This window comes from Pagrus major, chromosome 4, assembly GCF_040436345.1.
Source record: "Pagrus major chromosome 4, Pma_NU_1.0".
NCBI classification, from domain to species: domain Eukaryota; kingdom Metazoa; phylum Chordata; class Actinopteri; order Spariformes; family Sparidae; genus Pagrus; species Pagrus major.
This window is the reverse complement of record NC_133218.1, coordinates 12026978-12051823: the sequence shown is the minus strand read 5'-3', so window position 1 is coordinate 12051823 and position 24846 is coordinate 12026978. Positions and strand designations below refer to the sequence as shown.

Sequence of the window (24846 nt, the reverse complement as noted above, 5' to 3'; positions counted from 1 at the left end):
GCTTTGCTCCCTGGGTGGTGTGTGAGTGAATGTTTCAGCGGTGTGTGTGTGTTTTTGTAGGCCGTCATACACAAGGAGTATATGAAGGTGTGTGACTCCGTTTTTGAGTAAACAGTCCCACTGCAGGGACAGTTTGGCTCTCCCAGATGCTTCCTGTGACAGACTTCTCTCCATGCTGCAGCCTTTCAGAAGTGCAGACATGCAGATGATGTGTTAATCTCTTCTCATGATTAAATAACGGTGTGCAAATGCAGGTTGTGTGCATACATGACTGGCTTATGCATTTTTCCTTCACCTTAAATCATACTGGGAAATGAAACCAACCTCTATGGTCATAGCAAGACACAGTACAGGCATTCATAAAACTGTTTCTCAGTTTCCATATTCCCCCCCCCCAAGAGATCTGACCTGCTCTCGACTGACTTAGAGACTAGATATTGATTTGCTCATAAAAATACCATACAGTGCTGGGCAAATGGCATCACGTTGAATTCTGAAGGCACATGAATGTAACTTATTTTTAGTACTGTTCTGTAGGTGTGTAAACACCTGAAGCTCCAGTTTGATGTTTATATGAAGCATAACTTTGTATATGCTAACTATAAGACACAACAGTTTGCTTGTACGACTCCAATGGCGCAGAATTCTCACATTTACCAGGAATATTTCTCTCCAAATTGTGATCACCGTCAATAAAACAGGAAGAACTTCCTTGATTGATGAAATCATATATATATCATATCAAAGGTTTTCCAAAGGGTAGTTAGCATGTGCATGTATATGACATGCATTCTTAACAATATCTTAGGAGTTGGGATGGGGAGTTATCTTCATCCAAAAAATATTTCCGATGAAGTATGATACATATGAGATGAGTCTATGCACTGCTTTAGTTACTCTCAGTGGCAACTTATTCTGGCAACCCTTTACAATCTGCACTACACTACAGCTGTACTTGCCATTACAACGTTTTATGCAGTATCATGATGCTTTCTCTTTGCATGTGCCACTTAATTGTTTGCCTTTTAATCAGGTTTATGCATATTTGGACTGTTTTTAATAATCAAACTTTTTAATAATAAAATCACTGTAGAGTGTCCAATTATAATCTTCATTATCTACATTTTTAAAATAATCTCCAATGTCTGGTATCAAATAATGTTTACTGTGTACTCTACTGCCTGTAATACACACCACCTGAAAAAACTGCAGAAGGAAGTACACAGGTATTCCAGTTACCATCACAACCTAGGGGGAGTTTTTTGGTCATTTGATAAATCCCAAACTGAGTTAATATTGCTTATTAGCAATAATTCAGAGTAGTGAATTTGTGTTATGGTTCACGATCTTCTTATCTACATGAATGATAAATTAAATTCTGCCAAATTTGTCATAGCATAAATCTTAAATACCTAATGTATTTAACATTTTTGTTCTAACCACATGGTCGATTGCATTACCTGTAACTAGGTTAAATGATGTAATAATTATCAGAATATTAATTTGTACAAGTGTAATGTATTCACAACAAAGGAAACTGAGAAAATGATTAAAGGAGGAGAGACAGATGCCAGCAAACCTGAGATGAGATGTAGAAAGCACAAAAGTCAGATGAAGGAAGTGGAATTGAGGCAAGAAGCAATGATAAAAAACATAAAAGATGGGGCAAAAGAAACCGAAATAGTGACAAAAGAGTGCAGCTCTACTGAGCTGAGAAGCAATAATGAAATATCAAACTTCTCAAACCTGGTTGCCAACAACACGCCATTAAAGTTCAACATTATTCTACTTGAGAGGGACCTCTCATTGGCGAGATTCATTCACTAACCTTCTCCCTTCATTTCCTAGACTGAAAAGCTCAATGTAAAATGCACATAAACTGAGTCATAAGTAGAAGTTTTTAGTTATTATTTTTATTATTATTTCAAGTTTGCAACCGTGGCTTTTGAAGCTTGAAGTGGTTGAATGATGAAAATAAGTACCACTGATGGTTATTCACCATAGAGAGAAATATATATATATATATATATATATATAGAGAGAGAGAGAGAGACAGATATATATATATATATATATATATATATATATAGATATATATAGATATATATCTATCTATATATATATAAATCTCTCTCTCTCTCTCTCTCTATATATATATATATATATATATATATATATATATATTCCTCAGGTTTTGGTTGTCTTTAATTGTTTCTTCCAATGTTTGGAGTTTTTCTTGTATAATACATTGATCTGAATTGATTTGATTTATTGGCATGTCTTTGTACAGATTTTCAAAATGTGCTCTCCAGATGTCACCATTTTGGATGGGTAATGTCTGTTGCTTTGTGTTGAGCTTGTTCCACATATCCCAGAATTGATTTTGGTTAATGGCATTCTCAATATCTTCAAGTTTCATGTGGGTATAATTTTGTTTTTTGTTCCTAATTGTACATTTATATTTCTTTAAAATTTCATTGTATCTAATGCGTAAGGCTGGGTTGTTTGGTTGGCGATGTTTTTCATTTGCTATTTTCCTCAGGTCTTTTCTGATGGTCTTGCATTCTTGATCAAACCATTTGTCAGCATTTTGCCTTTTAACAGGCTTCTGTTTTTGTTTGATGAGGTCAGCTTTAATAGCTGCCTTATGAAATATCATATTGATATCATCAGTGGCCTTGTTTACACCATCTCTGGTAGAGACATATTGGTTTTGGTCATATATTGATATGTCATTCATCAGATCCGGTGACCATGGTGAATTTGTCTCCACTGTCTGGGGCCCATCTGTAAGTAGGATTTAATTGAAACAGCTTGCTGGGTTCCCTGTTTGTGTCACTCATTTGATCTGAGAGTTTAAAGAACACATTTATTTGGTTGTGGTCTGAAAGGGGGGATTGCTGTCTGACAGTGAATGCACTGATAGTGGAGGGGTCCCTGTCAGTGACTGCATAGTCTACTACACTAGACCCAAGAGCTGAAGAGTATGTGAATCTCCCTCTGAGTCCCCTCTGAACCTACCATTAACTATGTACAGGCCTAAGGCCCGACAGAGATGCACTATCTCCCTGCCACTTTGATTTATTTCAGAGTCAAGGTTGTTCCGACGGGTGATGGTTGGTGTGGTAAACAGGGGGGCCTGACCAAATACATGGTTGTTGCCCTGTGGGTCCATGACATCAGGTTCGATTCCTGTTTGTCCATTCAGATCTCCAGTTAGAAGCACATTTCTCTGGGCCTGGAAGTAGGCAATTTCTGAATGGAGAGTGTCAAAAATGTCTTCTTCAAAATAAGGAGAATCTACTGGGGGTATATAAATTGCACAGAGATATGGATCCCTATCAGTTATGCCTAAGGTTTGATCCAATCTCAACCAAATGTGTGATTTAGCCTGTTTTACTGGTGAGATCTGACAGCAAAGATCTCCTTTATACCACACCAAGATCCCCCCCCCCCCCCCCCCCGATGTTCTGCCCTTGCGCATGTTTTTTCATTTTATAGAGGGCACCATGACTTCATTATATCCTGGAGGACAGTGAGTGAGCAAATCATTTTGACACCATGTTTCTGTCAATACAATTATATCAACGTCTTTGATAGATTTCATGAATTCAGGGTTTCTGCTTTTCAGCTCAAAGGTTGAGGAGTGGAGACCCTGAATATTCCAACAGCTTATATGAAATGAACGCATTAAAAAACAATCAAAATGAACCTGTATAGTGAGACAAATATTAAAACACATACAACTATCTATACATTTATAATACTAAATAATAATTTCATATGCCCTCCATGGAGGTATATACTTTTTTCACTAATATTACCATTGTACTGAATACTACTATTGCTATTATTACTATTTCTAACTAACACTATATTTCCATGTTGTTCTGTTACTCAAATGGGAAAGTGTTCTGAGTATGTCTATCTTAGCTGGACAGAAGCCGGGTGCACAGGGTGTGCAGCATCTCCCTGATGTATCCCAGCTCAGAGGTAGCAGGGGGAGGGACTGTGGCAGTAGGCTGGGCTACAGCTGCAGCATAGCTCCGCTGCTGTGGGTGGGGAGGCGTACCAGGGGCAGGTGCTGTTGCATAGTTCTGCTGCTGTGGGTGGGGAGGCGTACCAGGGGCAGGTGCTGTTGCATAGTTCTGCTGCTGTGGGTGGGGAGGTAGACCAGGGGCAGGTGCTGTTGCATAGCTCCGCTGTAGTGGATGAGGAGGGGGACCAGGGGCAGGTGCTGCTGCATAGCTCCACTGCTGTGGGTGGGGAGGGTCAGGTGCTGCTGCATAGTTCTGCTGCCAATGCTGTAAAGGGGGATGGTGGGCAGGGACTGAGGAGGGTGAAAATGTAGCCTCCTCTGGTAGTATTTCATAGTGGTGAGGTGGTGGGCGTGTGGGGAGTGGGAGGTCCAGGCTGAGCTGTTGTGTCTCCTCACAGCAGGAGGGATGATCCTGGGGTGGTGATGGAGGAAGTCTTGGATGGGCTCTGAAGCTTCTAGTAGAAGAGAGGGTGGGAGGACTGCGTCGTAGGGCCGTGTCTTTGAGGGTCTTTGCAAAGATCGTCACCTTCTCTTTGTGAAGATGGAGTCCATCATAGAGGTCCCAGGTGCCAATGGTTGGGTGGAGGGCCAGGTGGATGTTGGGTAAGGTGGCACATCCTCTTCTGATCTCCATATTGATGTCATGGATGACATGAGGAGGGGTGTCTGTCCTAGGTAGCAGGGTGGAGATCACAATGCGGGTGTCAGAGAATTCCTTACTGGCTTGCTCCGCCATCTTCCTCACTGCCTCAGCAGTGTCCATTCGGAGGCTGTGCAGGTCATTTGTTCCTGTGTGGATCACCAGGCATTGAGGGCTCCTGAGGGTCTCCTTTTTTAACAGCTTCATTGCCTGGCCTGTGGTGCTGCAGCGTTTTGACAGCACTTTTTTACCAGGAAAAAAGCTTGTTTGTGTCCAGGAATTTCCCATTTGAGTCAGCCAGCAGGACCACAGGAGCTTGTTCTTCTGGCTGAGTGGGGGATAGCTGGGATGGGCAGAGCTGGCTGTTGGCAGCTGGCTGTGTGGGTGTATCAGGAGTTGCCAGGGTGTTGTTGGGCTGGGTGCAGAGCAGAGATGGTGGGACAGAGACAAGGCAGGGGTTTGGGACACTGGCAGGGAGAGTTTGTGTCTCTGTAATTGTCATTGTGGGGACTGCTGCGAGTTGGTCTGTCAGGTGTTGGACTTTCTTGGTGAAGCTCCTTTCTCTATTTTCAGCATCCTCCTTCACTTTGGCTAACTGAGCACGGAGCACACTGTTTTCCTGTTTTAGTTCCTCTACACTTCCTCTGAGGTCAGATGCCAAGGCTTTGCTGTCTCTCTTGAGCTGCTGGAGCTCCTCATGAAGCTGCTGCACAGTGTTGTCTTGGTGGTCAGTCCAGCTCCAGCAGGGCCATACTCTCCTTTAGCTGGTTGGTGGAGCTGGCAGGTGTGGGAGGGTCAGAGATGGATAAGGTGGTGGGGTTCTCTGTTGGGCTCTCATCATCTTCGCTGTCAGAGGGGACATTGATCCTCTTGGTGTCCACCTCAGCTTTTAACAAGGAGAAAGCCTCTTCAAAGGACTCCAGGTTGGCTTCATTCCCCTGGATCATGACCTTTCCTTTGGTGTAGTATGTGATGGTGAGCAGAGGGTCATCCTTGTCAAGGTGTTCATCTTTACAAATCTTTAATCTGCCTCCTGAGCCGATGCCCTCACTGGATACGTATGCATAATTGTTGCACAGAGTATCTTTCCAGATGTAGATGGAATCAGTGAAGAATATGAAGTTGTTCTTTAAGCATTCATGCTTCTTAGTATTAGAAGGTAGCAGAATGCTATTTTATACTAAAATTATAAAGTACAAATCATATAATAAGGTCTAAAGCTGTGACTTCAAACTTGACAACACCACAAATAGCTAAAGACCAACTTCAACATTGTCACTGTTAGTTGTTTTTTCTTCCTTTTCTGATCTGTCGCAAAATATTTTGCAACACTATCTGAAATCTGTTCCCACTTTGTTTCTGCTGTATGTTTATAGTAATGACAAATTAAAGGTAAAACCAATATATGTTTGCATAAGGCATTGAGACACCTCCGTGTCATAGGATCAAAAAGTTGTCTTGAACTCGACTGGAGAGATGAACATCATTCTTTAAAACATATTCTCTAATTTGATGTTTTGATAATTGGCCATAATCTCCAATGGTTGTTCAGTTGGGTTGAGATGCAGATGCTTCCATATGGAAGCATCTGCATTTGTTATATTTCTCCAGTCATTTATTCAGGATTTTTTGCCTTTAATGTGGCAATCTTGGACAATAACTTCCATCAACAATGTACTCGTAATTGGAACAGTTTTAGTATGAGAATGAAACTTTTAATTGTACTTAATGTTGTTTTTTTCCCACTGTGAACACAATATATGTGAAAAAAGGTCAGAATTATTATGCAACTGCAATGCAGCAAACAGACCTGTGGCTACATTGTAGCAGGGTCCTCTGAGGCTCCTGATTGTAAAGAAATTAATATGGTCGCATTTTCCATGATGGGTGACTCCCCGCTAATAGAAAGCTCTTGATTCTGAGTGACTGACATTAAAACCTGATGTTTTGAGATCGATGAAAAACATTTTGCTGTCCTCCTCAGTATTAGCTTCTTAAAAACTTTATCTTGGTTACGTTGGGATGTCATCCACAGGAAGAAGAAAAGTACACCATTGAACAATAACATGGAACCACACATGCAACATCTTAGACTGAATAACAGAATGATATCAACGAGCAAAGTTCCCCATACTACCTGAGCCACCTCCAATCAAGATTGTGCAATGTGACTGAAAGCCCTGAAAGCTAGCACGTGGACTTATTTTTTGTGACATACACTGCCCCCAGAAGGTTACAATGGACTTCCATGCTTTAATCTTTAACAATGTTTGAATATTTTGTGTTGTTGTTCTTTAGCCTCAAAGGACATAATGCAGCACTTGAGCTAATCCCAGCACATTTACACTGAATTTAATTAATATGCACTGTTGCCTATAAATAAACAATTACTCAAAATAAACTATTAACTAACTACTTGTTGCATAAAAGAGTAGCAAAATGCTCTCATTTGGGAGAATTCCATATGGATCCATTCTTGTGAAAAGTTGTCATCCTTCTAAGGACTTTAACAGCAGGATGTACAAATTTATACAAATTCTGCAATCAGTAATCCATGGGGGGAGAAAAGTAGCTTTGAACAAAGAAAATGTAATTTATTTCACTAACCATTTTGTTAGAATGCAAGTCACACACAAACAGCAGAAACAAAGAGCTCCTCACATTGTGAGTTTGCAGGCAGCCAAGAGTAACGCATACTAATTCCTTCCTCTGATTAAAAGCAAACAGAGCTATTACAGTAAAAAACATAATCTTTGAAAGCAACATGTTTATGTTTCTATCAAAGAAAATTATGAGGTTTCCAATGTATCAGCGAGGGGTGGGGAGTAACTTTATAAGATTAAAAATATTTTTCATGCACCGAGGATTAAATGCAGTATTTATGGTGGTTAAATGATGTGAACTCACTCCCCATGCAGCTGTGCTGAGGGAGCAGTATCACATTTAAGAGGAAATGTGGGAATGGGTGAAAAGGAAGAAGAGACAGATGGGTGACAGGCGGGATCATAGGAGAGGTTGTACTGTAACAGCAGCTGTGATATGGATAATCATCATCATTTTAGACAGTGATGTTTGATCTATACCTGAAGCTGCAGCAAGGGGTGAGAAAAACAGCAAGAGGGAAGGACTGGGAAGCTATAGCATTATCCCAGAATGTAGTTATCTTAGAAAGTCGGGGTGGTAAGGATTAAAACAAAACAGAGTGAGGCTGGCAAATAAACAAATGTGAGAAAGCAATTGTGAGCAGAGCACCCACAGGAAAAACAAAGAATGGGACAAACAAAGCCTTCAAGACAAATAACCAGATAATACATTTCATGTATTGAATCCTGGTACTGTGTTTTCAACGTCAATCAAAATCATTTTTACTGCTAATACCCCATAGGAAAAATGCTATTTTTCTTCAAATGTAAGTGCATTATAGTATATTACATGCCTGACATAACTTTAGACTGGGAGCACTACTACTACTATTACTGGGATACTAAAATTCAAATGTAATAGTCAAGATAACTAAGAAGGCATTTCAAAATATTGGAAAATACACTAATTTATTTGATTTTCAAGAGTGACATTCCATAAATGTAATTTATGACCAATATCTCTGTATTTCCCCGCTGCAAGCATGAAGCCCGCATAACGGCTTGTTGAGCATTGCTTACCAAAGGGCGGGTGAAACGTTAGCCTGGATCTGTCTAGCACCAGATGTCCAAAGGATCAAGCTGTGTTGCGTTCTGGTTGCACTTTGGCTCAGTCACAGTCAATAGCCAATAAATATAGGCACTCATGTACATCTACAAGTACATTTCTTGCTTGAAAAATTCAGCATGCTCATGCAAATATAGATCTCATGTGTAAGGATGGCAGAGTGGAGAAAAGAGACACACGTGAGATGCTCTTCACCTATCTTCTGTGTGACAGTTTGTGATTTTGCCAATGCAGGATGATCGAAACACTAAGTGCAAAGGAGCTGCAAATGAAAGGTGGTGAAATAGCATTAATGAAAAGCACTTGCTTCACTATCTTCAACTTTCCAAAGATTTATTTTTCCTGTTTTCCTGTTTGGAACTTGCTATTTAAAGTTTGACTGCTAAATTGGTTAGATTAGGCAACACAATTACTGTAACTTCACAGGATGAAGAGAAGAGGAGACATCCACTATACTTAAGCTCTGCATTAGTGGACAAGATTTGTTTTTGCACACAACCAAAATAACAAATCCACATTCTTCTTTGAGGAATTTGAAAATGAGGAAATTTCACATTTTCTTTGAACACAGTCTACCCAAAAACTCTCATTCACATAGCTGTCTTACCTCCAGTCTTATGTATTCACTCTGCTCCTTTGAGATCAGATTCAAGATGGTGCTGCTGTGTTTACGGGTTCGAACTAGGACTTGAACCCATGTCCTTCGGGCGGGCAGTGGGGACGCCAACTGGAAATGCACGTGACTGTGCCCATCAAAGGAATACTCTGGGGCCTCTGGTGATAATACACACACACACACACGAGTCAGATAGTGCTATGATTGAGAATAAACACAATTAAAGTTTTAAATGTAACAAAGACATTTTATCCACTCCAGAGGGAAGTGACCTCAAGTAACTCCAACTAAATCAGTCTCACAAGTCCCTAAATTCCCCCCATATGCAGAGAGCTGGTGGCAGGAGAGAAAATGCAAAATACACATGATAGAATATGTATGTGTGATTTAGCTTTGGTTATGCTTGGTTCTTCTTTCTTACACCCATGTTCCCAGAAGTGGATTTTGTGCATGCTGGGCAGACTAAACCAAGCACACCTAAAATGTTTTCAAAGCCATTCTTCCATCTCATAGCATATGCAAGTTACATCTTCTTTTCCATCCATGTCTCCACACCTCTCCCTCTGTCTCTCTTCCATGTTAGTTTGACAAAGTTGATATGCATGCGTTGTTTTTGTGGGATCTGAAATCATATGAACAATCTACATTTTACAATAATAATCTCACTTTATACATAAATAGGTTGTTTAGTAAAGACACAGTGTAGTGTGTAGTTCAGTATAGTGTGGTGAGCTAAACTTATAGAATTGTGAATATTGATCAAATCCCTGGCTGACTTTCCAAAGCAACATCATGAAAAACATAATCATTTTCTCTTTTCTTGCTGTAGATTAGATCTGTTGTAGACTCTCTTTCTTCCTGATATTACCATGCATCTTGGGGAATGTAATGCATCTGGATACAGCAAAACTAGATAAATGCAGAGACAGAAAGCAATCCAGTGAGTATCACGTTCATTGAGGAGCCAGCAGGGAGCTTAAGATGATAATGTAATGTCAAAAATGCACTGTAGGATAGCCTTGGGTGAGTAATGTATGCTCACTTTGTGTACGAAAATAGATAGGTCAGTTTCAAATGATATAACTGTCACTGACCACAAACTATGCGTCATTCATGTTGGCATGGATATTGGTCATTCACAGCAGAGCTTGAGTCATCTCATGAATATGGAGAGTGATTCATTCACATTTCATCATTCATGAATTAATTAGTTCAGGCACTAAAATCATTTGTTGAAAGATGGTCTAACTGCTGCATGTTGCTGTTTTAAAGGCAGGGTCACAAATGACTAAATAGGAATCAATGTAGGGACAAAGCATTGCAACAGTTGAGGACCAACAGTTCAAAGTGATGAAGTTGCTTTCCCTTGATACACTTAAACTGTTTAAGAAAGGGATTTTTGGTAATTGTCTCAAGATAGATAACTTTTTGTACACATTATTGACCTAATATTAATTTGATGAACTCCCTCCCTTGCACATTTAATACTAGGACATTTCAGAGAGTCCTATCAGGGAGCATCACCATATTGTACAAGACAACAACCAAGCAAGACTGTAAAGCCTGGAAGAGAGTGCTGCAGTCAGCAGAAAGCATCTCCGGAGGTGCTTTCCTCAATCTGGAGGACTGGTACATCAGGCGATGAAGGACCAGGGCGATCAGGGTCATTAAAGACCCCATCTCAGGCCAACAACTGTCCTGGCAAACGCCTCCACAACCACAAGACCAACACAGGGAAGCTCACAAGGAGGTGATTTCTTCAGGCCTGACGTATCCTCAATACGGATGCTGCCAAGGGCCTGCATGCTGCCCTGTGAGTCTAACAAGATTTAGAGAGCAGCAATGAAGAATATTCTGGGAGAAAGCAAATGCTGAGCCTATACACTCTATACATGAATCTAAAAATCTAGTAAATCCCATCTGCATACAGGATGGTATTATACGGATGTGTACCCTTGATGGAACAGCAGTGGGTGATAACATAAGTAATTGTGTGGTTGGTAAACCTGTAGTCCACTCAAAGTTTGGTCTCTTTTACATATAGGTTACATGTTTACCAGCCTTGAAGATTGAAACTTTACACTGCAAATAAAACAACTGGGTTTACCTGCTTCACATCCCTGAGGATGAGAGAGAAAACAACCTGTATCCTGTGTCTCATTCAGTCCAGTCACCAGGATAAAATGTTGGTAGTTAATGTTTCTGCAAACCTCTGAATTGTTCAAATTTGTACGTGTTATATACTACGAACCACTGACATGTCTATAATATGTATCATGTTCATATTATGTTTATTACCTGACTGTCATGCTGAGTGACCATTCGTTAGCATGACATCACTGGATATCTTTAAAGAGACAATTTCCAGGCTTGTTTCTGACAACAAAACAATGTTTTTTTTGTTGAGAAGCTGAGACACATCAGCCATGTTTGTGGCTACCAAGTCATTCTAAGCCAAAATAAGATCTTGTCTTAACCCTAACCAAGTGGATTTTGTACCTTAAACCTAACCAACCAAAAACACAGCATTGTCACGACATAAATTATAAAATTGAACGTCATCGTAACCTAAACAAAAGTAAAGTTGAAAGGAAATTCAATGAACATTTTCAGCATATCCATGGTTTACTGAAAAATACATTGCCAGCATTTATTGTGGCGTTTGATTGCTCATTTTATCATATTTAATCCTCACATGAAAGTGACAATTTAGCTGTGCATCATAGCTAAAGATAGAAGGTAATTTGCAGCTGTGACACTTTGCTGTTAGTGTGATAATCACGTGGCCTGTAAATTCACATATTATACAACCAATGACCTTGTTGAAAGTTAAGTAGCCTGGTTCATACTTGGAGGCAGGAGAGAAATAATCTATTTTATCTACTTCACGGTGATTTGAATTGTAGCAAGCCAACATGCATTTCTAATGTGAAACTTTCAGACCTAGATGTAACTCACCATTTTGCTGTAGTGCTATTACAAACTCATTTTCTTAGCATTAAATATCTGTGCTTGGTTACTACCAAGTGTGCTGTAGTTTAACATTAGCATTAAGCCAAGGGGTAAAATGTCTTTCATGGACACATGGATGATTTTGTCATCATTTTGATGTTGTACAATCTAGCACAACTTTGATGTAATCCTTTAATGCATGAGTCCAAAAAAAAAAATTTGGCTCACCCTCTTCACACTGGTGTCCTGTGTATCCCGGCACACACTGGCAGCTGAAGGAGCCCCACTCGCCATGACAGCGACCCCGGTGGCCACAGGATGGATAGCCCATGTTGACACAGCTGCTATCGGTGGTCAGGCAGCCCGGAGAGCTTGACTGTGAGTCGGCTGGGGAGCCCAAATCATACAGCTGAATGGAGGAGATAGAGAGCAGTAAATGAAGAGAAGATGAGGTCGAGGAAGCAGAGATGTTGACATTAAGGGAAATGAGAAGGGAACAGAAAAAAGTAAAGCAAAGAAGAGGGGAACAATGTGTGAATAGTATTTAAAAAGGAAAGAAAAAGCAAGAAAAAAGTGTGAAAGAGGTGAGTAAAGTTGACAAAGAGGAGACAAAAAGGCAAAGCGACAGCAAAGAAAGGGGACTGGTGAAGACACCAAACAGAAAGCTGGGGGTAAGAAGCCATAGGGGAAGTCAGAGTTTGAAAAGAGGAAAATAAATTCAGAACGAGTGAAACATTAAAGAGTTCAAGACGGAATCTTTTAAACGTGTTGAAGGGCACGACATGAGCTCAGGGTACAATATGGCCTTCTCTTCATTTCCACCCTCATCTCTCTCATGACCCAGTGATGAAACCAAACAATGGACCAATCTTCTTACAGATAAACAGCATGGCCAACTACACAGAGAGCTGATAAGACCAGGGAACCTTGGGCAGCTAAGTCTGTGTCCCTCACAAAAGCGAACCATATCAGACATTAATATGTTCAATCTCCTCTCTGCCTTACCCAAACTTTATGGTTTCTGTTGGTGCTGCAGCGAGGACGTGAGAATGCAGCAGATCATAAAAACTGACACTGAGGCATGCCTCTCGGGAGCTGCTGATTGGCTATGGCCTCCAGCAAAGAGGCTACTTATTGGTTGCTGACCTTTAAAAGCTACATATCCTCTGTTTTCTGGGTTTGGAGGGTTGATTGCTAAGAACTGCAACACAGACAGCAATCGATGACTCAAAGACACATTGGGGTGTCTGCAATTGATTTGAGTGTGCAACTGTATCACTGTGGTGTGTGTGTTTATATGTGTGTGTGTGTGTGTGTGTGTGTGTGTGTGTGTGTGTGTGTGTGTGTGTGTGTGTGTGTGTGTGTGCATGTACGTGTGTGTATGTGAACCTGAGCAAAACACTTGGACTGATATATGAGTTGAATGCAAAAATACACCTGCTTCTGCTTAAATTACAAATTTTGGCTTCAGTAGATAAGACTGTCACACCCCCACATAGACACACTGTAGGCTGCAATGTTTGCCAAGATTAATTTCAGGTGTTTGGTATAAAAGTGTCTCATCCCAGGAGGAGTGAAAAACAAATTCTAGACCAAAATATACAGCGGCGAGTGTGCAGTGCAGTAAGTGAAGTTTCACCAAAACTGTGGCTCAACACCTACAGCCTATCCCCTACCCTCTCAGTCTGTTTGCACGTTAATGTGGATGAACTGCCCCGTTAGCTGTCATTACAAACCAGTTTGCCCTTAATTATTAAGAATAAAACAATAGAATTAAATTATATGCTTTATAATATCTACCTATATAAAGAATAAGAATATGTTAAAATGTGAATGTTCATGTTTCTGTCAGAGAAGGCAAGGGTGTCCCACATCTGCCAGTGTATTTATACCCTCCTTGTTAATTAAAAGACGCTCCAAAGCTGTGTGACTCCACACGGAGTTACAATCCATTTGGAATAGGAGGGTGAAGGGATCATAATGGAATCAGGCTTGTATGAACCTCTAGCATCTCTGTCTCAACAGGAGGTGAAATGATGGTGAGTGACACACAGAAATCAAGTCTGACATCACAACGACAGAACACAGAATTTGAATGAAACAGTGACAAATTACAAATGAACCCAACATTTTCTTTGGCCAAAAAAACAGAAAAATACTGCACATCTATTCCATGAGCCAGGTGCACAGGAGAGAGACAAGTAGACCTAAAGTCGTTTTGGTAGATCTTTGTTTTGTTGCAAGTTTGACAAGGCAAAAAAGTTTGTGGACAACCCAACTTTACACCAGAAGATGCTTTGCTTCCAGTAGATAAGGTCAGCTCAACTCTGTGCAGGACAGTCAAGTTCAGCTACACCAAACCCAATATTTTTAATGGATCTGGTTTGTGCACATGGGACATTGTCAAATTAAAATACCTGGAAATACCTGTCTTTGTGGCGTTCACACTAAACAAATCTAATTTGACATGATAAAAATGTTTTTCCACTCATTTATTCAGGTTTTTCATTTGTAGTTTTGGAATGACATCAGAACATTGTTTTTTCTGAAATTTCTCCAGTGTGTGCCAAATTAATGTAATGTAATGCAAAACAAAATCTAGATCCAGATTTTCTTTAAACCTACTGTACAGGCAGCAGATTTTGTCTCAAAACCTATTCCGGAGCTCTGCGTGTTTTCAACATTGGACCAGAATTTTTAAAAGCCAAACATTTTGATGAGGAACATTGCAAAACCGATGTCAACTCAAAGACACTAGCATTCATAAAGCCATTAACCCAATTCCTGTTACTGAAAACCTCTACACTTCAAAAAGGCATGACAGTTGTGTCATAACCACAGAAAAACTTAAAGCAGTAATGTTAGACTGAGAGCTGAAGGGGGAGAGACAAGCAGAATGATGACAGGACGAGGATGGAGAGTTAAAAACAGACGGTGGTGAGTGACAGCCAGAGGGGAAGAGACTCAACTCCAGAATAGAAATGCAATTATAAAACTAAAAAATTCTCTTTGTGTCCCTTTTCCTGGACCCATCCTCACGTTCACCTCTGTCTTCAGCACAGTCGAGTTTGCTCTGTTCTTCATCCACACACACACATATCATATACTGCTTCCATACAGCCATGCATCACACTTCAATGGGTTAAGTGGAGGTGACATGATCTTCACATGCTGTACCAGAGCAAGATATCAAAACAAAGGATAACATGATGTAATATGAACAGACACATTAAAGTAGAATCACAGACAAAAATGTAGACATGTACAAAGAGGAAACCGATACATACAGCAGGTATAGTAAGTGTGTCTTTCAAGATAACAGATAATGTTGCTATAGTAACAAATGCGATATATTAGCAGGTTCTATGATAATAATAACACCACATGAGGAAAAAGACATACGAGAAAAAAATTGCACAATGCTGGAACATGTCCATCAACATTATCAGTCATCACGCCTACTGTTGCATGCTCTATGGAGATTTATTGTCTTCATGTCCACCCACACGCATCATGCAGATTTCTCCCATTAGGAGATAATGTTTGTGCAGCCTCCTGCTACGTCTCCAGCTAAGGTGCACCGCATCAACTACAAGCCTCGACTCACCATCTCAATAAAGCTTTAAAATACTACTGAATTAATTCAGATAAATTGTGCTTAATTCTTATGCAGTAACAAGACTACAATCCTAACATCAACACTCGCTGCCCCTAGAGGTCCTGTGGTTCCTTCACATGTGACCAGACTACCAGATAAAGTACAGAACAACACCTACCATGAAAAATAAAAAATAATAAATAATAAATAACTAACTAAATAAATAAAATTATTGCAACTAACAGTTGACAGAACTTTTGATGATTTAAGCATGTATGTGTTTGAAACACATGCATATTTGGGTTGAATTCTATCTTAGTGAACAACAGGTTGCAAAATGATTGAAGGCAGATTGAACATGTAAGTCAGACTACTGAAAAATGGTCACATTGTACCTTAAATTGAATTGAATTGAATTGAATTGAATTGAATAGGTATAGGTATATTTATTCAGCTTACATAATTGATTTCCTTCCATCTTTGGTTAGGTGGCAGGGCTTGTCAATTATCTCAGAGGCGCAGGTGTACAGTATTAAATGTATTGAAGTGCTGCTGTTGGACGGACAAAGCCTTCACCTGTTGCAAACTTGTTGTTTGCTGACAAATGTTAAGTCGACTGTTTACAGATTGTTTTCGTTTTGGCCAACTGGAAAATGACAAAACCTGAGCAAGAATGTTTTCAAGGAATGTTGTTTGTGCCTGCCACTGGAGGCTGCTGCTTGAGATAGTCAGATTTAAACTCAAGGTGAGTCCTGAATAACCAGCATGCCTTCCTGCAAGCACACATGTACACACTTGACATACACTAACATACACGTTAGAAAGCCTTCTAACATTTATTCACATTGCTTATGTTTCTTAGTCGAACAGTAACATTTCAAATTGCACAGGCCAATATAATGTATGGATGTTCCCATTTTGTAGTTACAGCAGCATATTACATTATATTACACGTGCAATAATGATCTCAATTCCTTCTACACTGTAAGGTTAATAGGTTTTCATTTTCACAAAGAACAGAACAGTGATATCAGATTTGCACAGAGTATCTGTAAATAACCTGAGTTTAGGTGTTAGCATTGGCTGTCTGTATTTCATATTACCTCTCATTTCATTTTATACAAAGCTTTGCTAGATTGTTGTGTCAAGAAATGGGGTCCTGCTGCAGTAAAAAACATATCTTCACTCTGTGGAGAGCAAGACCATGCCTTTATCTAAGATCCTCTGCTTAAACAATGAAGAGGTAAGAGTCCAGCAACATCAGTTCCTATAGAACCAGCAGTTGCTCATTTATCTCATCTGCTCTGGAGTAGTCACTGAGGCTGTTCAATTAGGCTTCAAGCACTGCTATAGCAAAAACAACAAGTCAAAGCTTTCTTCCTACAGAAGTGTCACAAAAGACAAGAATTCTAGCTCCCTGCCCACACGTCTTCTTTGCATAGAGAATGCCATGATTAGATTGTAAGCATATCTGAATGCAGAGCATGTTTTAAACAAGGTGTAAATTAAGTGTTTATCCCAATGTAATTGCCACTTTTGAACAGATGCAAGCAACATGACAGGAAAACATTATCACTAGCAGCATTATGACTAGTAACAAATGTTTTAAAAAAGAGTGATAAGTTACACATGACTTACTTTGGGCAGTAAGATACATCTTTCATACACAAAACATTTTAATTCAATATTCATTTTCTTGGTATTTCTCCCATATGATTTTTTTTTTTTAAAGGGAAACCACATCTTACCCTGTCTGCATCCATGGGAATAGAGTCCAAAAAGACCCTGACATTTATGTCTAAATGCCAGTTATGTCAGACTCAATAGTTTTTGACTGTCAGGGGCAAAATTTCTCACCTAGTCAGAGGTTTATTTGATGCCAAGCTAAAAATTGCAGCAGAAAATACAATTTTAACCAAAATTTCAGGCATTACAAGGCAGTGGGTTTTCAAAAGGCTATCATACCTCAGGCCTGTGTTCATACAAAAATGATTTGGGTTTTTCTTGAGGTTGGGCTCTGATTGTTATGGCTGAGCATAGTCCATAGTCAAGCAGTCCAACAGAGCAGTAGAAGGTTACTTGAAAGTCTTGACTTGAAGTCAGATTGGGCAAGAGTGGAAAGGTTTATATTTCATTTCACCCTTAGAGTCCACGTGTGTAATATTTGAGAGCGCTTTGAGGTTACAGTTAAAAAGCGTAAAAAACATCTCTTACATGGCACAAGGGTACTGTGAATGTTGAAACTGTTATTAATCCATTTATCAGCTAGGGTGCAGGTGTGAGTTTCAGTATGCTTCCATACTGGTGTGCTAATGATCGTGTGGTTATTGCATTCAAGTGTGTTACCTTGCTGTCCACGATGAGGTTGCGGATGCAGCCGGTGAAGTGTTTGTGCTGAAGCTGAGGGTAGATGTATGGGATGTCCTCGTTGACACCACCGAGCTGGAGCACATGGCTCATGTTCAGGTGTCTAAAACACATATAGGCATGAAAGCCAATATAAGCATACAGGCACTTCTGACAACCAGGGCTCATAGAATGCATCTTACTTGCACTGCCATATCCATGTCATTTGGGCAGAATTACAAATCCAAGGCGACAAGTGTTGACAAAATGGAACTAAATACAATTTTATTAAACCATTTTGTAGACATTATTTTTGCTATGAAACACCTTATTTCAATCAAACGTCTTGACATTTAACACAGAAATTCAAACATTTCAGCAACAAACAAAAGTTGTTGGTTGACTCTGCTTTGTCATTTTAATCCAACAGTGACAAAATGACTGGAATGACGAATAGAGTCCAATTTATATTTTTGATCACTTGTGCAGTGGAAGAATCTGTAAACACAACACTGATATATTATCACTTCAAGTTTTTGTGGCACAAAAATTCATTTGGAGTTGCTTTTATAGTCAGCTGATAAACGTAAATTAGTGACAGGCCTGGTAAGAGCGCTGAAATGAAACCACAAGATTAAAGTTGCAGGGTGCAAATCAAAACAATAAGTCAAAAGTCACTTAGAACCTCCATAGAGCTGAGGGCTGAGAGCTGAGTCATAATTCTGTGGGCTAGTCACTACAAATGACCCCTTATATAATTAATGTGAAAATATTGATCAGTGTAGCTTTAAACACACTATGTGTAATTTCTGCTGCTAGCAGGCTAGCAATCAAAGCAATACAAAAGACTTTTGTTGGGTGTTATGTGGGGAGGGTCGGGCAGAGCTGGGGGGACCTGAGCCGCTGCTCAGCATGAGAGCCAGCTCTGGAGGAGAGAGTCAGATGCAGAGCCAGGACAGGACAGGACAGGAGGAGAGCTCAAAAATGACTTTTTTAAACTTTTGGGATAAAGGTGTATTTATCGTCACTCCCATTTATCAAGCTGAGTACAGCAGTGAGCTAGAGGGGAAATGTACTTTACCTCATGAACGTAAAGTTACAGAGAATAGAGATGAGAAGAAGAGAGAGAACCTGAGTCTCTGGTGAGTGTTGAGCTTAGTGAGAAGTTGACCTGAATTCAAACAAACAGACACACACACCCTTGGTGTGTGCTATTGCCTGCTAGCTTATGGCTAATGTACAAGTAATCTAGCTGTTTAGGGGCTTAAAAACAAAAAACAACTTGCATGAGTAACGCAAAAACAGTCAAAGGATCCCATAGTCAACCTCACACAGTTTATGTGAGGATAAAATTCACTTTGCTGGGGGTGAACACACCATTAAACACCCAACATTACTGGTGAAAAATACATCTGACGTAACTCACAAATGTTCGTGGATGAAGAAATGCTTTAGAGTTTTATTCATGTTATGTTTAGTCTCTCTATGTCTCTCTATGACCCTTTCGCCATAGGTTGTAGTGACAGGCAGCCTAATGAAACTGAAACCTTGAATTTCTCTGGGTTTGAAAACATTTGGGATGATGTAAGCACACAACTCAACAAAATATATAACAAAGGTCTAATTGCTATAACATTTTAATGCAGAAATCGTACATAGTATAACTTAACCACAATACCATTGTACCTAAAAGAACTCAATCCAGTTATAATCATGTCTTATCAAGCCTCAATAAAGAACATTAAAAGGTGACAAATAAGAATGTATGTGTGCGTTCAGGTGATTGTGTGTACCTGTCAGTGTTGGGTGTAACTCCCGTCACTTCACAGGAAGAGTGGTCCTGGGTGGTCAACCAGCTGCCCAGTCCCTCCATTTCCATGACCGCTGCCCCTGAACAGCGATCCAGGGTGAATCGCACTTCCTGAAGAGACCACACAAACAAGGACATGCTGTGTACAACCTTATCGCAAAACCAACTGCATTAACAAAGCCCCCTATTTCTTTTCATTATAATAAGTGTACCTCCTGTTGCTGGCAAGTGCTCTTTTACCATTATTGCTATAACAGGAGCTGCCTATGATTCACATTTCTTTCATTAGTGCATATTACCCTGCTGCCGCCTGCTATGGGCCCTGTTAGTTCACTAACAAAAATCAAGACTTCATCTTCATCTTAACAACGCCATGTAATTATGCAACTGAAGTGACGAAAAAGGTGGTTAAGCAGAAACCATGACAACCTATTTCCGACAGCTACTATTATTCCATCCACTCTTTACCTCTCATTGAAGATTCTTCTGTTTATAGTGTTGTAAATAGTAGTTTATTATTTAAAAAAGGTAACATTAAAGTTAAAGAAAGGATCAAACACACATACACCCAGTAGAGCACATAGCTCCCTTTGACTCAATCAAGCTAATTCAACATAAAATTCAATAGTACTGTATCACTGTAAATCTTAAGCCACCCATACATGCTTAACTATAATTTAAGATTACTAGATCTAGGATCCACATTAAATTGTACTCACTCATAGATATCAGCCACCTAAATACACCTGATTTCTTTCATGAGGATTCCCTGAATAATTAACGAAAATGTCAAAAAACGTCCCAATGTTATGTCATGTTAAAAGAAAGTGTGAAAAAAAAAATCCCTGGAGCCATCGTTTTATCTAGACCAGCACCAGAAGTAAATGGGTCTATTCTGGGCCTAGACCCATCTTCCAGGTTTAATAGAAAACCGTTCAGTATTTTTTGTCTTATCCTGCTGACAAACCAAACAACAAACAAATGGACACAGTTGGAAACATAACCTCCTTGGCAGAAGAGACAATTCCTTAAAATTGGCACCAAAACCATCACACTTACTCTTGTGAATCACAACACCCTGTGTAAGTGCCACTGCTTTAGCATACAGTTCCAGCTGTTAGTATTTAAGAACTGAAGAAACCTCTTGGAGGAGAGGTGAAACATCTTCAAGAAACTGAAACACGTCCCATTGCCTACGATACAGCACTTAGAATTACCATGACCTGGATGACTGAGAACCTTCATCAACACGTCTATAAAATCAACTTGACCTTACTCATGGGTATTGGCATGTTTTTTCCTCTTTACAGTAAAATGACACGTTTGCCACTTCAAGCTTCTCTGTCTGTAAGTTACATCTACTGCACACGCTAACTCTTTCAGTCACACTTGTGACTGCAACTCTCTGTTCCAGGAGAAGATGTCTTAATCTGGTGTCCAACATTCCTCAGGCGTTTCGACCCTGAACCATGACATCCTCTACTTGACAGGTCGGCAGTGATAGCCAGTCACTGACCATCTTCTCCTGGCTTCCACCTGACTGCTGCTTCCCCCAACCTTTGAGCAGCTGCCTCCCTCTCCCTCCCTGCTATTCCCAGAGCTGTGAGCGTGTTCTACACTGACTGCGCCGGAAACCCTCTGCACCTGACTTCAATGGGAAATAGCCATGCTTGCCACCCTTTATCCCTGCACTGCTGGACCAGGTCCTGATACTTGGCGCCTTTCCTCTCCCGGCCTCATCGCAACCGTCTTCCCTGTCCATGAGTGAGGCATCATACAGTTACGGCCGCCTTGATTTTCCACTCCCATCTTACTGCCTTTCGGCTGCCAGCTGGTTCCAGTCAGTTCCCAGCCACTGGGAGTCCCCCCCTCCTCCTGGGGGTGTGCCTAGATTCCACTGTGAACAAGCCCATTAATTTAATTGCAGGGTGTCACCATGAGATGGTGCTTCCCTCACAAAATACATAGTCTAGATAAGCTTTAAACCTAAACCACATTCTTCTACCTCATTACATGTCAGTGTACATGTCAGTACTTACTTTATTTATATTTTATGTCAATAATCTATAGTTGTAGCTTGGTTATATTATTATAGGTTAAGTCACCCAGCAGTGTATACAGTTATTAAAATGTACTCATCCTTTACCTGCTGCAGCCCTAAAGTTATGAACACTTCAGAATAATATACAATACGTATATTACAGTGAGTAATACTTTGAGTTACACCTCAAAGAATATGAAGTCCACCTTTCCCAGTACTTTGCATATTGCTCAGCCTGTAGTCTTCAGGAGAAGGTCATTTTTTCCATGCATTGTATTTTGTTAACAATGGTGATCCAGTCATTCCTTGATGGCAGATTTGTCTGCAGCCATTTCCGTGTAATGGCCTTCTTGCTCGCAGCCAAGAGCACTTTATAAAGATAGTTGTCCTGGACCATAAGTCCAACTGGGATTTTACCCAGATACAGTGTAACAAAAGAAAAATCAACTTCTAGACCAAAGATTGTCTGTATTTCTCCAGCGAGTTCTTGCCAATATGGTTGAATAAGGGGGCAGGCCCAGAATATATGAAAGTGGTCTGCCATTGTCTGTCCACATTGTCTCCAGCATTTATCCTGTCCCTGGAAACCCTGCTGTTTAAATTTCAATTTAGGAGTCACAAAAAATCTATTATGTTCTTCTAGCAGAATTCTCGCCAAGCTCTGGAGTTGGTGGTTCTAGCCTAACCCACCCAAATATCTCTCCAGTCATCCTCAGATATCTCCAGGCCAGACTCCCCCTCCCATTTCTGCTTAACTTGGAAAGTAGAATGGTTCCTGGAATTGTGTAGTCTTTTATACATTTGTGATATTAAATGTTTACTGTCTTTAGCCTTATATGCATCGGTAAATATACTGATCAGATTGGAATCCCTATTGTCTGTTTGTTTGATTTCCTTGTTGAAGTAGTCTCTGACCTGGAAATACCTGAATCTATCCTCTCTTCCCAGTCTGTATGATTCAGAGATGCGGATAAAAGACTGTAGGCCATCCTTGTTGGCTATAGTAGGCTGTTATACCATTGTGTGCCCACTGCCTGAAGCGCTTATCTAAACCTGCTGATATAAACTCTGAGTCATATGCCACCCATTTCAATATTTTCGCATGTTTCCCAAGATGAAGCTTTTTACAGGTGTTGAACCACACCTTGAGGGCAACACTGTTGTGGTTTATTTTATCCAGGTGAGGATCATAGTGTTAGCAGTTACCTAATAAAGACTGTGCTGGTGCTTCAGATTGCATTAATTCAAAATCTTTTCCATTTGGCGGAGTAGTTCGGATTACACCAGCAAACTAAAGGTCTTAGCTGGGCAGCTGTAATAGTCCTCCACACATGGTAGAGAAAGTCCGTCCTCATCTTTGGGTAACTGTAGGATCTTATATTTAATTCGGGGCCTCCTACTGTTCCAGACAAATCTTGATATCATTCTATTCCATTCCCTAAAATCCTTAGGGGAGACCTCTACAGGAAGCGACTGGAATAGGTACAAAAGCCGGGGTTCATTTTTATCGTTTCAATTCTATAAGACATGTCTAGGGGCAGTGCAGTCCATCTATCTAGATCCGCTTTGATTGTCTTAATAACTGGATCGTAATTAGTTTTATATATTTTGGAGATGTCTTTTGGGATCCAAACTCCCAGATATTTAATAGCAGGGGTGTCCCATTTAAAATTTAATTTGCCTTTCAAATCAGCATTCGGTACGAAGTTGTAAGAGAGTATCTGGGTCTTATGTGTATTCAATTTATACCCAGAATATGAGCCAAACAGTCTCAGAAGGGACATCAGTTTAGGTGCACCTTTCTGTAAGTTTGTCAAAGTGAGCAATATATCATCCACAAACAGACTTATCTTGTATTCATTATCTCCAATTGAAATCCCCTTAATCTCTGGGTCCTCCCTTATTACCTGAGCTAAGGGTTCTATAAAGAGCGCAAAGAGGGCGGGACTTAGTGGACAGCCTTGGCGACATCCTCTCTCTAGCTTGATGGGTTGTGTTAGGTGACCGTTGATTCTTATTCTAGCAGTGGGGTTTGAATAAAGTGATCTAATACATTGAACAGATTTTTCATTAAAGCCAAAACGTTGCAGTACTTGGTAAAGATAGCCCCACCCAACCGAATCAAACGCTTTCTCTGCATCTAAACTAATCAGCATTGCACTTATATTTTCCTTGACCACATAGTCTACCACATGGAGTGTTTGTCTAACATTGTCCTGTGTTTGTCTTTCTCGGGCAAAACCTGTTTGATCTGGGTCTGTCATTTCAGAGACAGTGTGTTCTATCCTTTTGGTCATAATTTAGGCAAATAGTTTATAGTCCATATTCAAAATAGATATTGGCCTATATGAACTGCATTCTCCCTTGTCCTTGCCTTCCTTAGGAATTATTGATATTACTGCCTCGTTCCAAGATTGGAACCAGCCTTCCTTAAGGGTGTGGTTAAAACATCTGAGGAGCAGCGGCGTCAACTCAGGCTTGAATGTTTTGTACCATTCACTAACAAACCCGTCTAACCCAGGTGTTTTATTGGTCTTCAGTCGAGAAACAGCGTCACCCAGTTCAGCGGTTGTTATCTCTACAGTCGGTACATTATTCTGATGTTCTCCTATTGAGGGAAGATCCAGTGATTTTAAGAACTCTTCAGTTACTGAGTCATCAGCTTTGTCAGGTTGGGTATATAAGTCCTTATAGTAGGCTTCAAAGGATTGCTGAATTTCTTCTAGTTTATGGAACATTTTGTTGTTTTTTGGATTTCTTATTTTGTAAACAGTTCTTTCTGCTTGTTGCTTACGTAGTCTCCAAGACAGAAGCTTCATAGCCTTTGGGCCGGTTTCATAATATTTTTGTTTAGTAAACCTTATTTTTTTCTCATTTTCTTCATCATAAATCTGATTAAATTCCTTTTAGTTGGGCCCATACTTGTGGGTCTCTTTGAGTCGAATGTTGAGTTTCCAGGTTCTTCAGTTTTGACTACAGTTCCGCTAAGCGTCTATGCTGGGCTGCAAAGGCTATGAGTTTACCCCTAAGTACTGCCTTACAGGCATCCCACAGGACATTTGGTGATACTGTTCCATTGTCATTATTTTGCAAGTA

The 24846-nt window shown here is 40.1% G+C and overlaps 1 protein-coding gene across 1 annotated transcript in view; it reads right to left on the bottom strand.

Moving 5' to 3' along the window:
• Positions 1-24846, bottom strand: part of LOC140995186 (neural-cadherin) — a 327710-nt gene that overhangs the window by 43426 nt on the left and 259438 nt on the right. The window contains exons 29-32 of the mRNA XM_073465143.1: positions 19693-19820; positions 17900-18023; positions 12184-12364; positions 8995-9161 (exon numbers count right to left, since the gene is read on the bottom strand). Of these exons, the coding sequence (XP_073321244.1) occupies positions 8995-9161; positions 12184-12364; positions 17900-18023; positions 19693-19820 (600 nt within the window). The remainder of the gene's footprint in view (positions 1-8994; positions 9162-12183; positions 12365-17899; positions 18024-19692; positions 19821-24846) is intronic.